The sequence below is a fragment of the Eleutherodactylus coqui genome, chromosome 8 (assembly GCF_035609145.1).
Source record: "Eleutherodactylus coqui strain aEleCoq1 chromosome 8, aEleCoq1.hap1, whole genome shotgun sequence".
NCBI classification, from domain to species: domain Eukaryota; kingdom Metazoa; phylum Chordata; class Amphibia; order Anura; family Eleutherodactylidae; genus Eleutherodactylus; species Eleutherodactylus coqui.
Window position 1 is genome coordinate 128552917 of NC_089844.1, and position 18286 is coordinate 128571202.

General features: G+C 44.9%; 1 protein-coding gene across 1 annotated transcript; it reads left to right on the top strand.

Moving 5' to 3' along the window:
- The first annotated feature begins 610 nt into the window (after window positions 1-610).
- On the top strand, window positions 611-15556 carry BRI3 (brain protein I3). Its single transcript, XM_066576394.1, has 3 exons — window positions 611-880; window positions 8691-8796; window positions 15034-15556. The coding sequence occupies exons 1-3, from the start codon at window positions 706-708 to the stop codon at window positions 15164-15166; spliced, it is 414 nt and encodes a 137-aa protein (XP_066432491.1). The 5' UTR covers window positions 611-705; the 3' UTR covers window positions 15167-15556.
- Window positions 15557-18286: the final 2730 nt, after the last annotated feature.

Genomic DNA, 18286 nt, shown 5'->3' on the forward strand with positions numbered 1-18286 from the left:
AAACAACACAATTTTTGATGCAATTTTTTAGGCCAAAGTCAGAAGTGGATCCTAAAGGATCGGGTCATATAAAGGAAGGACTTCTACGCCTTCTTCCTGCTGGATCCACTTCTGGCTTTGACTCAAAAACACTTGCATCAAAAACTGCATTTACCTTGTTTCAAAAATCACTGCATGTGAACCTCCCTAAAGGGGCTGCTGTTTTTTTTAACCCCTTGTTCACATTACATCACTGCAGATTATTTTTTTAGGCTAATCACACATTATTACCCTTGCAGCATCGGCTGTAGTCAAATGAATGGCCAACCCAGTCCTACATGGGTGACCAGCTCTGCTGTCTGCATACAAGCCCAATCTTGACAGATCCATGCATTTCTAGGGGATTCCTGTTTTATTTTGGGGGCACATGCTCCTTGAAAGGCTTTTCCCATGATGTCACCTCACTACACCACCTCTCTTGTATAGAAGTGATTATCCAGTGCCCCCCCTGGGCTCAGACATTAACTCTTTCACGGCTTGCTATTCCACAGGATAGCAAGTAGAGGGCTGTGTAGATTGTGTTACTGTCTCTTTAAGAGGCGCTTCCTGTCGGGGAGAGTCAGGGAGTGGTCACATGACCCGAGTCTTGTGACTGACCGCACACAGCACCGAGCACATTGGGAGGGAGCAGCTGGCAGTGTGTTGTGTGCTCGGGGAGGAATCAGCATGGACAGCAAGCCGCTCCTGCAGGACCGACCTCCCGCCTACAGCCCGGCCGCCACCGGGGGGTGCGAGTACGGGCAGCAGCAGCCGCAGGGCTATGGGACTATCCCCGGAGCTCCACAGACCGCAGCGCAGGGGGTCTACCCACCTCCAGCCTACCCCTACAGCACGGGCGCGGGTGGGTATCCTGCAGCACTGGCCATACAGGGGGGTGAGCAGACTTGTAGGAGTATATGGGGGATGGGGCTAATAAATGGGGAACCTATATATTAACTCTGCTACTCCAAAAAGTCATATCAGCCGGATTGTGTTCGTGTACTGAAATATCAGATTGGCATTATATATCGGATACTTGTGACATAAGGTCTGTAGTGCGTCTCTATGTATCCTGCTTCCCTGAATATAAGACATGGTTATATATATATATAAATTTTGCTCCGAAAAACGTAACTTTACATGTATAGCCGCCTGGACACTACTTAAACTGACTTTTTTTAAATAACCTGTAACTAGGGCTTATTTTTGGAGTAGGGCTTATATTCAAAGCAACCTAAATTCTTTTGCATGCTCAAATCATGCTAGGGCTTATTTTTGGGTAGATCTTATTTTAATGGTACTTTGCACCCTCAGACTCTCCTACTGAACTGAGGGGCCTGCTAAATGACCAATAAGTGTTCAAATGAGCAGAAAGTGAACGGTAATTGTTTGGTCTGTGCGCACCAATGAGGAATGAGACACATTAGTTTCTTGCTCAGATGGAAAGATAATCATCGACGCGTTCAGTTCGATCACTCTCCGCTCAGTGTCTCACACTGGCTTATACAGCGTCCGTGAAACCGCTGAGCGATACTTAACGAGTCAACAATGAATCTGCCGGTCTAAAGCGGACACAGGAGTGCGACGGTCTAAAGCGGACACAGGAGTGCGACGAGCTGCCGCTGACATCACTGGCCCTCTTGAGCAAGCGAGAATTCTCCAGTCTCCATGGAGCCTTAGATGAAGATAATGCTCTACATGGGGGTCTGAGTTGAGCCCGATGCACATGGGCGTATTTGCATTGAACAATCAGGAGCATATACTGCCCATAGACATGCTATGGGAAATCGCCTTTCCATGAACAGAAATCAACTGCGATTTTTCTGCTCACGGAGGGAAAATTGCAGCATGTTGTATTCCAGCATGGATGACTTCCATCGACGTCACTAGAAGCCGTCCCATCCGCGGCCCATGGAGGTGGGAGGTCAGAAGGGATCTTCGGCGCACTCCACCTCCATTCCCTGAACGGCTACCGCTCCAGTGAGAAAGCATATGAGCGACAGTGGTCTTATCTGAAGGTACCCTAGGTTACTATTCATGGCTAGAATGAAGGGTCTGCGATGTTCTGCGGGGTATTGTGCCTCTTCGGCTTTCATCAGTGACGGTTGTGGCTTCTGTGGAGAAGTTCTTTCTGTGGGACAACCCCCTTTAACCGCTTAAGGACCAAGCGCGGTAAATATTCCATGCTTGGTCCAGGGCTTCAGTCCCAGCAAATGGCAAAAAATATGGTGTGGGAGTAAAGCCTCTGTTCCTGCAATCAGGCAGGAGCAGGTAGGGTCTTTGGCTGTCAGACACAGCTGAGGACCTGGAGGAGAAGGTAGAAGCAGTTAACTGCTTCTGCATTCTCCTTCCCAGGCTACATAGCGCTCAATGAGTGAAAGTATTACTTCCACCATCTGACCCAGCGATCTCATGACCACCAGGTGCCCTCTGTCAGCAGGGTCAGATCAGCTCTGCCAGTCTATTGTTACTTCAGGGGGGAAATGCTTTCCCTGTAACTGGGGCTCTTATGGATCCTGTAGTATGAAAAAAGGGGAAAAATACAATGTGAATGACCACTAGATGTTTTATGACCTCATGAGGGACATAGTAAAAAAAGGTATAAAAGTTATTAATTTACAGAATAAAATAGAAAAAAAACTCTAACAGGACCCAAAACCGTCGCCTTATGTGCTCTGTGATCCCAAACTATACAAATTCTGTATCCAAATGAGGAAGCCGTACTTTATTTTAGTGTAAATATGCTAATTTAAAAGTACAAACAAAAAAAATATTTTTTTTTAGCTTTTTACCCCCCATAAAACTAAAAAAAAAAGTCAGTGGAAAAAAATCTAAAATAAATAGCCCTATATGTCACAGAGAAAAAACAGCAAAAATCATTTTGGTAACTTAAAAAATAAAACGGGGGGCAGTAAAATCCCTAAAGTGTCCGGCCCATTAGGACTAAAACAACCTGGTCCTCAAGGGGTTCAGTAAGGGGAAAGTAGCTATATTGGTTGTCTCAAGTACGTTTTCCCCCTGTCCATGTGATATGAGATGTGTATCTGCTGGTGTGGAACTGACCACTGGGACCCCCACTGATCCTGGAAATGATTGCTGTGGTGGTCGCACATGCTCACCGCTATTCATCATTCCTGGACCTTCTAGAGCCCTGTTATCAGAATCCATGGAGGTTCCAGGAGTCAGACCCCTGTTTAGTTGTTTGACCCTAAAGTCTGTCTCCCTCCAAGTTTTGTACTGCTTCTTCCAGTTGTGTGATATCCACACCAGTATCAGATCTGACAGTATCAGCCATCGTGTTCTTTGGCGGCCGGGTCTTTTGCCTCTGATCTGTCCATGTGATTCCGGTCATCTTGCCCTCCAGTGATATATCGGGTCTTCTACAATTCAGTCCTTCTGTTACTCTCGCCGTCCGGGGTATACACAGCAGCTTTCGCCGGCACCACACCCTAAACGCATCAATCCTCCTTCTATCAGCTTTTTTTGCAGTCCAGCTCTCACATCCACACATGGCTATGATGGTTTGCAGTTTCCTGCGTCTAGCAGCTATGCCGATATGCCTACTTTTCCAGATTTTGGCCATGTTTGGCATTGCATTTCTCCCCAATGTTATCCTATGTTGTGTCTCTGCAAAGCTTCTCCAGTCTGGTCAATGTTTGAGCCAAGGAAGATGAAGGCTCGCACGTAACTCTATGACCTCATTGTCGATTTTTGATTTGAATTTGGCCATATTTTGCAGTTGTCGTCATTTTAGATTTCCTTATAGTCAGGTAGAGGCCCATGCTTTCACTTTCAGTTCTGATCTTCCATATCAGCTGCTTCTGTTTCTGCAAGCCGACCCTCCTACAGATCAGCACCTGACCCCCTATCCTGCTGACAGCGAATGACTTTCTTCCACAGGACAATTCTTTTCAAAGGTTTAGGAACATGCGGCAAACAAGGACTAACTAACCACCGATTGGGTCACATAGCGAAAACCTCATGTGGCCCCCTACTTGTTTATGCCTACACTTGTGATGAGGTGACCTACATATAACGGGGAGCTGTCTTCTGACATTTCCGTTCTTTCCATCTTGTCGACCCTCTTCATCTCTCTGCATATACATATGTCCACGGCATGCGTCAGTCTTTCATGCAGATTTCTGCAGCTGGTGTACTGCGGGTCATCTGAAAATTGACTTTTTTCCCCTTGCGGGATATGGCGCATGTACTGCAGATCTGCACAGAAAAAATCTGCAACCCCATTTCCCAGCTTTTTCCCCACTTCCCTAATTGCTTCTAACCTTCAATTCTGGAGTGATGCATTTAAATGTATTTGTGGATGCACTGTGGATCCTAGGCTCCCATAGAGATGAATGGAGCGTGATCCCCGATAAAATAAAGCATGCTGCGATTTAATATCCGCATGTGGCATCTGCAAGCATCAGATCTGCAGGACTTAAATGAAGTCTGGATGCCCAATGCTTCTCTATGGGCAGCTAGAGCTGCAGATGACCCACGCAGATTCATTAAATAAAATCCGCCTGTGGACATTATGCCTAAACTCCCCCCCCCCCCCCCCTCCCCTGTGCTCTTCATGTAGATACTTTGTCCCAAAAAAATCCCACCCCTAGTTGGAGGTGTGGGTTTGCTGCAAAACTTGGCATGCAGTTCCATCTCAGACAGATATACAAATGATGAGTTATGGTGTGATTAGATGAACGGTCTTGTCATCAGAGACCCTAAAAGTGGTTCCCCCCTTGGCCTATAAAAGGCTCTCGGAGCTCCTTGTGTGTAGTGACCTCTTCTTCCGCTTCTGTAGAGCTTGTTGGCCACTAGACGCCTCTACGACGTAGAGAAGAGATTTCACCCCGTTACTAGAGTCTGAGAGGAGCGCATTATTGGGATGTGAGAAGCTGGATGGTCGGATCGGCCTTACGCCGCAGGAGTAGCGCGATTAAAAACAAAAAAGTGCCTTTTGGTGATGATGGATTTCCACGTCTCCACTAATGCTATATTAATGGAGACCTCCCGTGACATAAATCCGCGGCAAATAGAACATGCCGTGATTTATTTCCTGCTGCAGAAATCCGCAGTAGAATTCAACATGTTGGCATTGGCAGGCAGAAAGCTATTTGGTTCAATAGAACCTTATTGCTGCGTGTTTACGCCACACAAAATGCAGTAGAAATCCGTCCGTGGGCATTCACCCTTAAAGGGAATCTAGTGAGCCTACTTTATCTCTGCTATATCCCCCTGCTGGTATGGGGTACATCTGCGTTTATCCATGGGAGGTCAGGAGGATTATTTTGTATGGGTAAAGCTGTCATACGCAGTAGGAGACATCATATGATGGCCTGATGGTCTCCTGACAACATGAAGACCAGGCGTGGCTATCATGTATATGGCCAGCTTAAAACAGAAGTGAAGAAAGTGTAGATCCCCCTTCAAAAGAAAACTGTCACTAAAGTATCTTCCTCTGAGACGTGGAAGTGACTGTAAGATGCCCGGTCACATTAGGTAAACTTCATCTGGATGCACCAATCTCGGAGGGATCAGACAACCATCTAGTGTATCTGGGGTTCACCAGACTCTCCATCAATGGTGACTGTAGAGGAAAAGGATTGGGCATGTGGATTCCAACGTGTCCAGCCATTGCAGGAGAGAAGCCACTGCTAAAGGTTGTGTTCTTTATAAATCGCTGATCAGATCTTTCACGCGAACCATAAAATCATCATTGGTCGTCCATCTGTAAATGGAGGCGGGTGGACAGGAACGATCCCCGGCCCGATCTGCCTGCATTCACTGAGCGATGATCCTCCTGTGTAAAAGCACAGTGGCGATGGCTGTTGGGTGCTGCAGCACTCCTTTAGGGCTCATTCACATGGGCGTATGCAGTTCTGAGTGGGTGGCCAATGGCTTCGCTTTTCTCTGAATCCCTGTATCAAGCATTGGCCCCTCTGCTGAAAACGCGGCACAACTTGCTAAAGCGCTAAACCCCCTAGCTACACTGCCTGAGTAAAAAAAAAATCAATACTCCCCTTGCAGGTGATATCGCTGTTCCCGGCGGCGCTCCCGGGACTTCTCAGCCAGCAGGGGAACTTTTTCTCTGGTGATGGGGTTTTGAAATACCTGGCTCCAACGAGAGATTGCTCTGATTGGCTGAGTGCCATTAAATGACAGCCCGCTCAGCCAATCACAGCCAGCGCTGGACGTGTCCAATCACAGCCATTCATTCATTGAATGGCTGTGATTGGACACGTCCAGTGCTGGCTCTGATTGGCTCAGTCGGCTGTCACTCAACGGTGCTAGGCCAATCAGGGCAAACAGCTGGCTTCACAAGGTCCCGACAGCGGCTTCACCAGCTAGGTGTGTGTGTGTGTGTATATATATGTATGTGTGTGTATGTGTGTGTGTGTGTGTGTGTGTGTATGTGTATATATATATATATATATATATATATATATATATATATAATTTTATTTATTTTTTCTTTTATCAGCAGCCTTAATTGCGCTTTCAGCTGTGCTGAAAACGGTGGCATAACTCACGCCAGCGCTGCTGAAAGCGGGTGGAATCTGCAGTAAATGCAGCGTTGAACAACCCTGCGTTTCTGCAAACGCCTGTGTGAGGGAGTCCTCAATAACACCGCTTGGGGTGGCACTGAATCAGTATTCCAGTGCCGCTGTTGGCATATTAATTAGTTTACAGCAAAGTTGATTGTCTTTTTTGTGTTAAATTGGAAAACCCCCTTTAAAGGTGCATTTAGACACAAAGATGATCGCTCAAAAGATAGATTTTATTTATTTTTGCATAAACTACTCACATGCTACTAATGCCTATTAGTAGCATGTGAGTTGCTGGGAGCTGTAATCAGGGAACACACCACCCGCTGTTCTCTGAATACATTCCCTTTGTTCTGCCATGGGGCTGACAGCTGAGACAATGTAATCAGCGCTCCCCGCGGAGGACACAGCATGAAGTCCTTGCTATCAGCTCTTCTGCCGAACGATGGATTTTATACCGAACATAAAACCATCGTTCGGCAGAAAAGTGAAAGATGTTCTATGGTGATATTAACAATGTTATGAGCTTCTTATTAGAGATGAGCGAGCATACTTGCTAAGGGCAATTACTCGATCGAGCATTGCCCTTAGTGAGTACCTGCCCGCTTGGAAGAAAAGGTTCGGCAGTGAGCGGGGGGGAGAGAGATATCTCCCCGCTCTCCCCCGCCGCTCCCTGCCTGCCGCCGGCAGCCGAACCTTTTCCTCCGAGCGGGCAGGTAGTCGCTAAGGGCAATGCTCGATCGAGTAATTGCCCTTAGCGAGTATGCTCGCTCATCTCTACTACTTATATGTATGCATATAAAACACAATAAAAAAACCTTTGAAACTAAAAGTGAAAGATGGGCACATTTACACGCAACGATTATTGCTCAAAAGATGGCTTTTGAGTGAATTTTGAGCAATAATTGTCTAAATGGGCCCTAAGAGAGCCTCAGAACATCAGTGGGGGTCCTTCCAGTCCGTACAATCTTGATACTCTAATAGATTAAATGAACAGGTTATTATGTTTAAAAGGGGCATCGCTTGTGACGTTAGAGGACATCTCTGGATTTGGCTGATCTCCCTTTACATCTTTCTAGTAGTTCTGGTTTCCAGATACTTTTTGAGCACTTGTGGTTTCTCCAGGATTTGGTGGCAGGGCTGTCTCTCTCTGCCCACGCCGGGAGTCCTGTGAGTTGGTATTTCAGGTAGTCTGACTATCTGGCTGCCATTGTGGGTCTGTGTCTGATAGGACTGCTCACCAACATCTGCAATGTCTACTATCTGCTGTTGTGTATCGGTATCCTGAGGTGCAAGCTCCGTTGTCCCTGCAGTCGTCATAAACCATTTGTAACGCGTTTGACTGTTTGCGATGTTAATATTTAACTTCCTCACTCTCTCCGGCAAATACTTGGAAATGATAACTTGTAGCTGTTTGACGGATACCGTGTGCTCTACAGAAGAGGCACGTGACTCGTCCGGATCATTCCCATAGACGGGACGATTATTGCTAAACGAGCAAAAAATGATCATTCAGTCTAAACGCAGCCAATAACGAATAATCGTTTGCTTTTCATTTGGGTGTGGACAAAAATATGGAAACGCCATACGAAATGCCAGTTTTATGACTTATAATCCCATGTAACTTATTTCAATAAAACATGTAGTGACAGATTTCTAAGTGAAGGTAATATGGCACAGATGCTGCCGGGTAGAGGTGATCATCTGCCTGAGCAACAAGGTTCCATTGGTCCGAGGTTTTAGCCACTCAGCTGCTGTTGCCAGCCGGCTCCCAAAACCACCCAGAGCAGGGAAAGAGGTGAAGAAAAACACAAATTTGGCAGGAAAGTTCTCAGCTTAGCAGGAGACAAAGGGCAGCTCAGCGCCAATGATTAAAATCCCATGCATTTTGTATGGTGTTCTTGTAATTTGGTCCACCCCACCCTCTGTATTGAAAAGGGATTTTCTGACTTGCTCATCTTCTATAAGAAGAAATACTCCCTTTTAAATGTCATAGTTGTAAGTTTTCAATCAAGGTTTTGAGGGGTTGGTGGTTATGACAGCTCTGTAAAATGTGACTTAATTGAAAGTGTAGTGTGTGCGTGGAGTTAAATATAGCAAGCTGACATTCTGACATTGCTTTTTCAGGTTTTATTGCACCGCCGCAAGTTACCTACCCCAGCACTTACACGATTATCCAACAACCGGCAGCAACGACCTCTGTGGTAGTAGTCGGAGGGTGTCCAGCATGCAGGTAATGGGACGGTCATTAGGTGACGTATACAGACACTTGTGTTATCACTGGCAAATTCTCACTTTACTGCTAGAATATGCCTATAGCAACTGCTTTTGAATGGCTTACCTGCTGAATATTATAGATACTCTCTTATTTCAAGGGGGTCTGTCTGACTTAAAAAATATAAAAAGTTTCTAGAAAAAGAACTATGCCCTACCCACGGAATAGGGGATAAGCGTTTGGGGTTCCAGCTGCATGGGTAAGGGCAGTGGTCATACACTGCTGTTGCATTTATCTCAGGGCACCTGTTTTAATTGGTGAGGGTCCCAGCAACTCAGATGACCACCCCCAATAAGACGCTTATTCCCAATTCTGGGGATGGGAGATCTGTTAATTTTATGAAACAATCCTTTTAAAGGGGTATTCTGGGCACTATTCATAACCTACCCTGACAATAGCAGGTGCTTGACAGTTGTCCACCACTTAGCAGACCAGAGGGTCAGCTGGTATCCTGTCAGAGCAGCTGGGCCAGATATCTGCATTGATGGCCAGGGCCAGAAGTATAATAGACTGCTTCCCTCCCATTGAAAGCTTTTTATTAGACTGACTGCAATGCGCACTAACAGCGGGTCGGAAGATCAGCTGATAGGCGGGAATCTCAAGTGGCAGATCCCCCACTGATCAGCTATTGGGGCCTCTTGTTAAGATAGGTCATCAATGGTGAATACCCCTTAAACTGCTAGCTAAAAGTCTAGGGCGAAAACTCTGCAGTCACTCTGAAGTATTTGACTGTAGCTGGATCACCTGACCTGTGTATGAGATGCCGACCAATACTTGAGGTCATATTATCATGGTGTGGATTTACTGTTACCTACATGTCGATGGGACTTTCAAAATCTGGGAAAATCATGCAGAAAAGCTTTGGATTTTCATTATGCATTTCAAATTTTCAGGGGGTTACTGGTTTTCATTGAAGAGATCCAGAGGGTGTATGGAGACTTCTTTTCAGGCAATGCTCCAAAGTATGCAAATTAGCTCATGTCAGTTAAATAGACTCCTCCCCAAAAAAAGCTTTCCATCTATTGACAGACTGAAATCTCCATACACTGGAAGGGGCTAGTCAGTGGGAAGCAGACCTCCTCCAGACAACCAGTACCGTGTTCTATACTGAGTAGCAAGATGCCCCAAAGCAGTTTGTCTACAGTGTATAGGATAAAATCCATGGTGAATCGGCCACATAATCTGTGGCAAAGTTCTTATGTAACACATGCAGGTTCTGCAACAGTTTTTCCTAGGGCAGTTTCACAGTACCGTATTGTGGGCACATTTATACTTCTGTGATGTAGATGAGTCCAGGGCCGACGGCGGTCTACGAACACAAACCCAAAGCATTCTAGGAACCTATGAGTTCAGGTGACTAAACACGCAGTCAGGCCACAACACTGGTATTACGGATGCATAAACACTTGTGTAAAACCGGCCTTGCCTTAGAATTATTCTATTAAGTCATAATAAGTATGGTGGACATTCAGGTGCTCAGAATCCTCTACTTCTGTGCTCTGGCTTTTACCCAAGAGGAGTCATATGTTGGAGGATGATGCAATCTGTGAGCGGTCAGCAGTTACTAAATCACCCAACACTATTTGCAGTCACTTGTATGTAGTTTTTTGCAACTTCTCAATTTGTGAAGTTGTGTGCCCGGGTTTAAGTACTCACTATGCAAATAAAAAAAAATAACTGCATAAAGTGTCATTATTGGGTCCAGCCCCCTGCTCAGTGCAGGATCAATAAATCCTTCCAGACAGATATTTGTCTAGCCTTTGTTTGAACACTTCGCTTGAAGGAGAACTCACCACCTCCCGTGGTAACCTGTTCCACTCATTGATCGCCCTCACTGTCAAAGTTTTTTTTTTCTAATATCTAATCTGTGTCTCCTCCCTTCCAGTTTCATCCCATTGCTTCTAGTCTTGTGCAAATGAGAATAGGGCTGACCCCTCTGCACTGTGACAGCCCTTCAGATATTAAGTCTTCTCTCAGCCTTCTTTTTTGCAAGCTGAACATTCCCAGATCCTTTAACCGGTCCTCATAGGACATGATTTGCAGACCGCTCACCATCTTGGTAACTCTTCTCTAAACTTGCTCCAGTTTGTCTGTCTTTTAAAAAGGTGGAGTGCCCAGAACTGGACACAGTATTCCAGATGAGGTCTGACTAGGGCAGCCTGCAGACGGCCGGGTCGGATCCGGCTGCGAGCGCCTGCAGAGAGCAGTGCGGAACTCGCCCACAGCTCCGGCTTTCATGTGCGGGCAGCCGGCGCATGCGCAGAGCGGAGCCGGTGGCCGGTGAGTGAAGTTTCTGTGTGGGGCTCACAGAGCCCCGCACAGAATTAGGAGATGCTGCGGTCTGTTTGCTGTGCGGGATTTCGCGCAGACAAACTGCGGCCGTCTGCATAGGATTGCGTATTGTAATGCAATCCTATGCAGGCGTCCAGAGGCGGAAATTCTGCGGGGAATCCCGCTGCGGAATTTCTGCCAGTCTGCAGGCGGCCTAAGGAAGAGTAGAGGGGGATAATGACTTCACATGATCTAGACTCTATGCTTCTCTTAATACAGCCCAGAGTTATGTTTGCCTTTTTGGCTGCTGCATCACATTGTTGACTCATGTTCAGTCTATGATCTATTAGTATACCCAAGTCTTTTTCACATGTGCTGCTGCTTAGCCCAATTCCTCCCATTATGTATTTTTTATTTTTTTTTCCATTTTTTTTTTTTTGCACAGATGTAAGACTTTGCATTTCTCCTTGTTAAATGCCATTCTGTTAGCTGCTGCCCACTGTGCAAGCTTTTCTAAATATTTTTGAATACTCTCTCCTCTCCAGTGTTGGCTATCCCTCCTAGCTTTGTGTCGTCAGCAAATTTGATCAGTTTACCCTCAATTCCCTCCAGATCATTTATAAAAATGTTGAACATAACTGGATCCAGGACGGTGCCTTGTGGTATCCCACTTGATACATTCTTCCACTTGGATGTGCAGCCATTTTTGACCACTCTTTGAGTACGATCACTCAGCCAGTTGTGAATCCACCTAACAGTTCCCTTGTCAATCCCATATTTGGTCTTTTTTTTTCTTTTTTTTTTTTTCTTTTTTTTTTTTTAAGTATGGTATGAGATGTTCTGTCAAATGCTTTACTAAAGTCAAGATATACTATATCCACCGCATTTCCCTGATCAACCCAGTTGGTGATACTATCATAGAAGGAAATTAGATTCTTCTGGCATGACTTGTTTTTTACAAACCCATGCTGGCTGTGGTTAATTAATCCATTTTTATCCAAGTACTTGCATACATGCTGTTTAGTTCGTTGTTCAAAGATCTTTCCGGTATAGAAGTCAGGCCCACAGGCCTGTAGTTTCCTGGATCCACCTTCTTCCCTTTTTTTTGAAGATACAAGGGACATTTTCCCTTATTCAATCTTCTGGGACTTCTCCTGTTCTCCAAGAATTTGCAAAGATTATGGCGAGTGGTTCAGTAACTACTTCCACTGCTTCCCTTAGTATCCTAGGATGTAATTCATCTGGACCTGGAGACTTGAATTCATTTAAGTTAGCTAAGTGTTCCCTCACCATCACTCTGCTTAGTATGCAGATAGCCTGCATTCTTTTATTCCCCCAATAGCACAGGGAAGATCAGTTAATGTTCCATCTACTTTCTGAGAGAAAACTGATACAAAATAGGAATTTAAGTTTGGCCTTCTCAACATCATTCTTAACCAATTCACCATTTTCATCTTGTAAGCATCCAATAGCATCTTTGACTTTTTTCTTTTGACATACCCTTCTTATTGCTTTTGGTCTCTGTTGCAAGCCTCAATTCATTATTAGCTTTAGCTTTTCTGACAGCTTTTCTGCAATTGCAACCACTGGCCACTAGTCGCAGGGTTAAAGCAGCAGCTTCTGCTCTGACCTCCTGTGTGTAGCGGTGCTGACAGCAGGTGCCCGCTAAGCTGATCGGTTGGGGTCCCAAGCAGCAGACCCCAGCTGATCAACTATTGATGACCTATGCTGTGGCTAGGTTGTCAATAGTATTTTGCCTTGAAAACCCCTTTAACCCAATCTGAGCATGGCCGCTCCACCTATAGCTATATTCCTGCACCTGAATCTATTGTCTATGTACGGTTATAGCTAAATACTAGCCGGGATTTGTTGTAAAATGATATATGTATCGGTCACACTCGTGCGTCTGCCCTAAATAACTCTCGTCAGGTGATGGTCATATGATATGAAGATGAAGTGCATTGTAAGCAGACAAGGAAGAGGTCATTGTGTTCTATTAGTCATGTGAATTCTTATATAATGTCTGACATGCACAAGCTGCTGGGTTTTGTTTTGTAGCCAGAGTGCAATATGGACTTTTATTGTGTTTTCATTGACTGCAATGGGATTCTGCATTCATACTTGAAGTTTGTACTTCAATGCTGTGCCAGGAAGAAGTCATAAACTGACATGCTCAGTATTGACACGGACTCAACATAGGAAAATCTATCCGCACGCGTGTTAGTCCGATGTATGCTACCCTGCTTCTGGGTTTACATTGTGTGAAAATGAAATTCTACATTTAACCCCTTGAGTGGCACACCCGGAAAAGTTCCGTGACGAGCTCCACTGCTCATAGCAACATAGCCCGGAAGATTTCCGGGCTATGTATCACTATGGGAGCTGCAGAGCACAATACCACAATCTGTGACAGTGTGCTCTGCCTGCACAGACCCACAGAGAGTAGTGCAAGGGCTTTGAAAAACCAGCAGAAGATATTGCGGCAATGTCCTGCTTTGTTTACAGGTTGCCATAGAGACCATCGGCTTGTCAGAAGCAAGCCGATGGTCTCTGTGGCAGGGCGAGCTGGTTGTTAGCTGTCAGAGGACAGCTAGGTACTAGCTCTTACAGCAGAGATCAGAGAAAACCTCCGATCTCTGCTGTTAACCCTTTACATGCTGCAGTCTGTGACTGCAGCATGTAAAGGGCTGTCACCATCGGACCCCTGGAATGTGATCAGGGGTCCTGATGGGTCCCTGTGGAAGTCCCCTAAAGGGACAAAAAAATTTTTTTTTAAAAATTAAAAAAATAAAAGTAAAAAAATTATTAAAAAAATTTAAAAAACACTTGTCTCCCTTTACTTTGTAAAAAATCAAAAATACAATCACACATGTGGTATCCATGTGCGTCGTAATGACCCAGAGAAGGAAGTTAATACATTATTTAACCCCTTAATGACATGGCCCCTTTTTTTCTTCCCCATTTCTTTTTTTCCTCCCCCCTGTTTAAAAAAATCACAACTTGTCCCGCAAAAAACAAGCACTTATATGGCCATGTCAATGGAAAAATGAAAAAGTTATGGCTCTTGAGACGCAACTGCAAAATTAGTTGAAATTCAATGATTAGACCATTTTAAAAAACCTGCCCTGGTGGGCACGACAGGGTGGTAGGAAACCCGCCACTCAAGGGGTTAATTTGTTTTTCTGGCATGGATTTTTTTTTTATATAGTGTGAATGACTCCTACAGCCACATACAGAGAAGGCAAGCTTTTGGCTTGGATTTTGTGCCATACCTATAACAATGTGTACCGCACACCACATGTGAATGGGGCTTAGAAAACTTGAGGGCATACCATGGATTCTGAAATCTGCATGGTACCTCATTTATTTTAAATTTATAAGATAAAACCAAAATCCCCCCCCCCCCCCCCCTCCCTTTACATGTATTCAATATAGCCTAAGGCTTCACACGGGCGTAATGAGCTAAATGCCATGCATGTACCACTCACGCAATGACTTGCATACTTGCAACATAACCAACTTCTTGTGCTGTGTACGAGGCCAACTAAAGTGTATGGGAGAATACTATGTATTACATGTGCAAAAAAACTTCACGCGTAATATGCAGGGACTATACGCTTGTTTGAGAGAGGCTTTATGGAAAATCTTAGATGGCTCATGATGCCACCTGGTGGTAGAATAGTGTATAGTGCTACATTTGTTGCAGAAGTGAGTTGGCTTGCATCACTGCTGAATAGAAACCAGATCCATCCTACGTCTGAATGTATAATGTGTTTTGTTTTTTTTTGCCCCAGGTATATAAATTGTACCCCAATGCAAAGTCCATTATAAGTGCAGGTGCACATATTTATTGCACATGATTGATAATGAAGGATTGTTATATTACTTTATCTAACATTGTGTATTCTGTTTGTATCATCGCAGGGTCGGTGTTTTGGAGGACTCCTTCACCTGCCTGGGGATCTTCTGTGCCATCTTTTTCTTCCCGCTTGGAATCCTGTTCTGTCTCGCCTTGAGGCAACGGAGGTGTCCTAACTGTGGAGCCACATTTGGTTAAGAGGATCAAAAGAGACCACTTTGTATATCATATACCCTTCTCAATCCCTTCTAAATGCACAATCCTTTTCTTTAATTGAATAGTATCATTGTATGTGGGAGGTGATACGGTATATCTTTCTGTTCTGCATAGGGTGGAGGGGGAGAGCTCTGTGCCATAGAGACACATGGAAGGGTCAGACTTCCTTATACCAGTGCCTTCAGAGACTGTAACAAGACCCGGCTCTGCCCTGTGCTCATGTCCCCGTCTCTTGCGTTCACCTATTTGTATATATGTTAGTGTCAGACAAATTTCAATCTGTAAGATGTCTTTGGAAGAAAAAAATATTTTATAGCAAAGCAGCACTGTGATAATTCTAAAGTTGTCATTAAAATGAACAAATCTATGATACCTTTTTGTACCGCTCCATCTTTCACTTTGATATTTGGGCCTACTGCTGACATGTTTTATATTTATTCTCCCTGATAAAACATTTTGGAGCATCTTTTCTTGGAACTCTTTCTAGTCATTCCTCTGTTGTTCCTACTAGAAATGTATGAATCGTTATCTGGTATTGCCAGTTGCAGGAGGGATGTGGGGAGTTGGGGGTCCCTACAGTGTCAGTCCAATCAATGTTGACAAGATAGAGGCACTGCAGTGATAAACCCCTTTAAACAAGAACAAATAGTTCATTTATTCATAAATTTGCAGGAGGAGTAACTGAGGAACAGCACAGTAAAATATGCTCCCCATTTACTAGAATAGCTCTAGTAAGATCAGATACATTCTCTTTATAGGAAGTGTAAATCAGCCCCCACTCACTGCAGCTGGTTGGATAATAATGGTTCCTTCTGCATTGGGATGTCATAAGGCATAGCTTCCTTATGACAGCTATGGCGCCCATTCCTTGAAATCAATGGGCGCTATACTTTTTTAAATTAAAAAAAAAAAGTGCACTTCTGCATTGGGGTTGAAGCTGGATGTCCAATCCCACTCCAGTGAGTGTGGAGGCTGAGATCAGGTGATCAACAAGGGTCCCCCAAAAAACTACTGATAACCTATGCTGACGATAGATCATCGGTACTGAAAGGGGTTATCTGCACTGTTAGCTTTCTAAATATGGCAGATTTTTTCCGCACCTGGGCTTTGAAATCCATTGTGGAAAGAAATTGACATGTCAATTCTTGGTGCAGTTTCTGCATGAAATCCCCATGGGATGGCTGCATGTGGATTTTCCTCATTGATTGGGGCTAAATCTGCATGTGGTTCCACACAAAAATCCACAGTAGAGCTGTTAAGGCTCGGCCTCAGAGTTCTGCTGTGGATTAAACTGTCAAACTTCAACATGCATCTCCCAGATAAGGCCTGTGTAAGTGAGGCCAACCTCGTTCAGCCAGAGATGTAGACTGGGATGTCTGCTGCCACAGTGCCAGTCCAACTATGAGCATAGACCGGAATCACCCGAGACTGACTTCTAGAAGTACACTGCATGACAACTTTATGGGGCAAAGCACCACCAATCAACTTGGGTGTACCACTTACTGCCATGGCACAGGACTACAAGGAGCAACCACTAAGAGGAATTCATAAATCAACGTGTAACTGTTTTGTTTAGAAAAGTCATGAATCGTGCCACGTTTGTGCAAAAATGTGATATATATATATATATATATATATATATATATATATATATATATATATTATAATTTTTTTTTTTTTTTTTGGTGCCTGTCAACTTTGAAGTGTTGCAAATCTACACCTGCTTGAAGCCATCAGATTTAATTTTCTGACTAGAGCAGATAAATTTGCCACATTTATACAGTTCACGCGTTTATTCCTTTAACTGAACTTTAGTCTTAGACTGTATTAAATGCCAGTCCCTATAAATGTGCGCCATAGTTCTTAATCACTTGACTGGCTAACCGTGAATTACTTTGACCTGCTTCTGTCTGGATGATATATTCTATGGCATGAGCCAAGAAGTTTGCTTGCAAGTGAAACTTGTGTGCACAACAAGAGAGCTGGAGTAATTTCTTTGCACAGAAGCAGGTTGGAGGAGGTAAGTTTATGCTATGATTTTGGCAGCGCTGCTCTGGAGGTGTGATAAAGGCTCTTGTACAGTATATGCAATATAAAGACAGTTTTTAGAAAATCCAGATGCATTGAATGCACCAAAGCTGAAGTCTTCAGTGGTGGGGGTCCTATAAATGGGGGATAAGTGTTTAAAGGCTCACAATGTATTACCTGGAGAAGATGAAATGGTGATCCCAGACTGAGTATTTGGCAAACGCAAAATATGCTGCTGGTGTAAAGTTGTCGTCTGGTCCACATTCAGGCATCTCCTCTCCCGTAATAAGATGTCCAAACAGTAAAACTGACCGTCTCTCACTAATGCTAAGCAGCCTACAAACCTATGGCCCTTTTACATGGGATGCAGGAGTGCTGACACAAAGCCTGGCCGTGGGCTTCTCCCGCAGTGGGGAACATTTACATGGGATGAGAAGCTGACTATTTGTTTTTAAGCTGACTTAAACGTTTGAATGAATTTTGAGCGCTAATGGTTGCGTGTAAATTTAGCCTATGGTGGAAGCGCACAGCACAGGCCAATATTTAAGGGCTCATTCACACAAACAGAATTTCCCCTCGTCATCCTGACAGCATACACCTGGAGGTTGTCTGCTGGACACCTGTTGGGACAGGAAGCAGAAAATACAAAAGGCAACTCCCACCACCGGCTCACCAGTGTCTTCCTGTCCCTACAGGACAGTCCAAGCGGAGCCTCCAGGTGTATGCTGGAGGTGAATGAAGAAAGAAGACTCCCATGCAGCCTGTCCGCCCGTGGGGGGGGGACGACCCTCTGTTCGGGCTGGCAGGGCTTGCGTGGGTGAGACCCTACGAAGGGACCCTCACCTGCAGGATCTACCCAGCACTGTTCCCCCAGTGGGAAAATCCTGCCCCGGTACGCAGCCCAGTGGGGTTGTCGAACCGGTAGGAAGCAGCCCCGGTACCTACAGGCTCGGACGCCGGTGTCTCCAGGGATCCACGTCTAGAGAGGTATGCCAGCAGCGCTCGGGGCGGTCCGTTCGGCGCGAGCGCGGCGCCATGTGTGTCTCCTAGGCGGCGGGTCCGGTCGGCGTCCCC

Coding starts and splice junctions, on each gene's coding strand:
- BRI3 (XM_066576394.1), top strand. CDS start 706: ATGGACAGCAAGCCGCTCCTGCAGGACCGACCTCCCGCCTACAGCCCG. Junction 881..8,690: donor CCCCTACAGCACGGGCGCGG/GTGGGTATCCTG, acceptor TTGCTTTTTCAG/GTTTTATTGCACCGCCGCAA. Junction 8,797..15,033: donor GGAGGGTGTCCAGCATGCAG/GTAATGGGACGG, acceptor GTATCATCGCAG/GGTCGGTGTTTTGGAGGACT.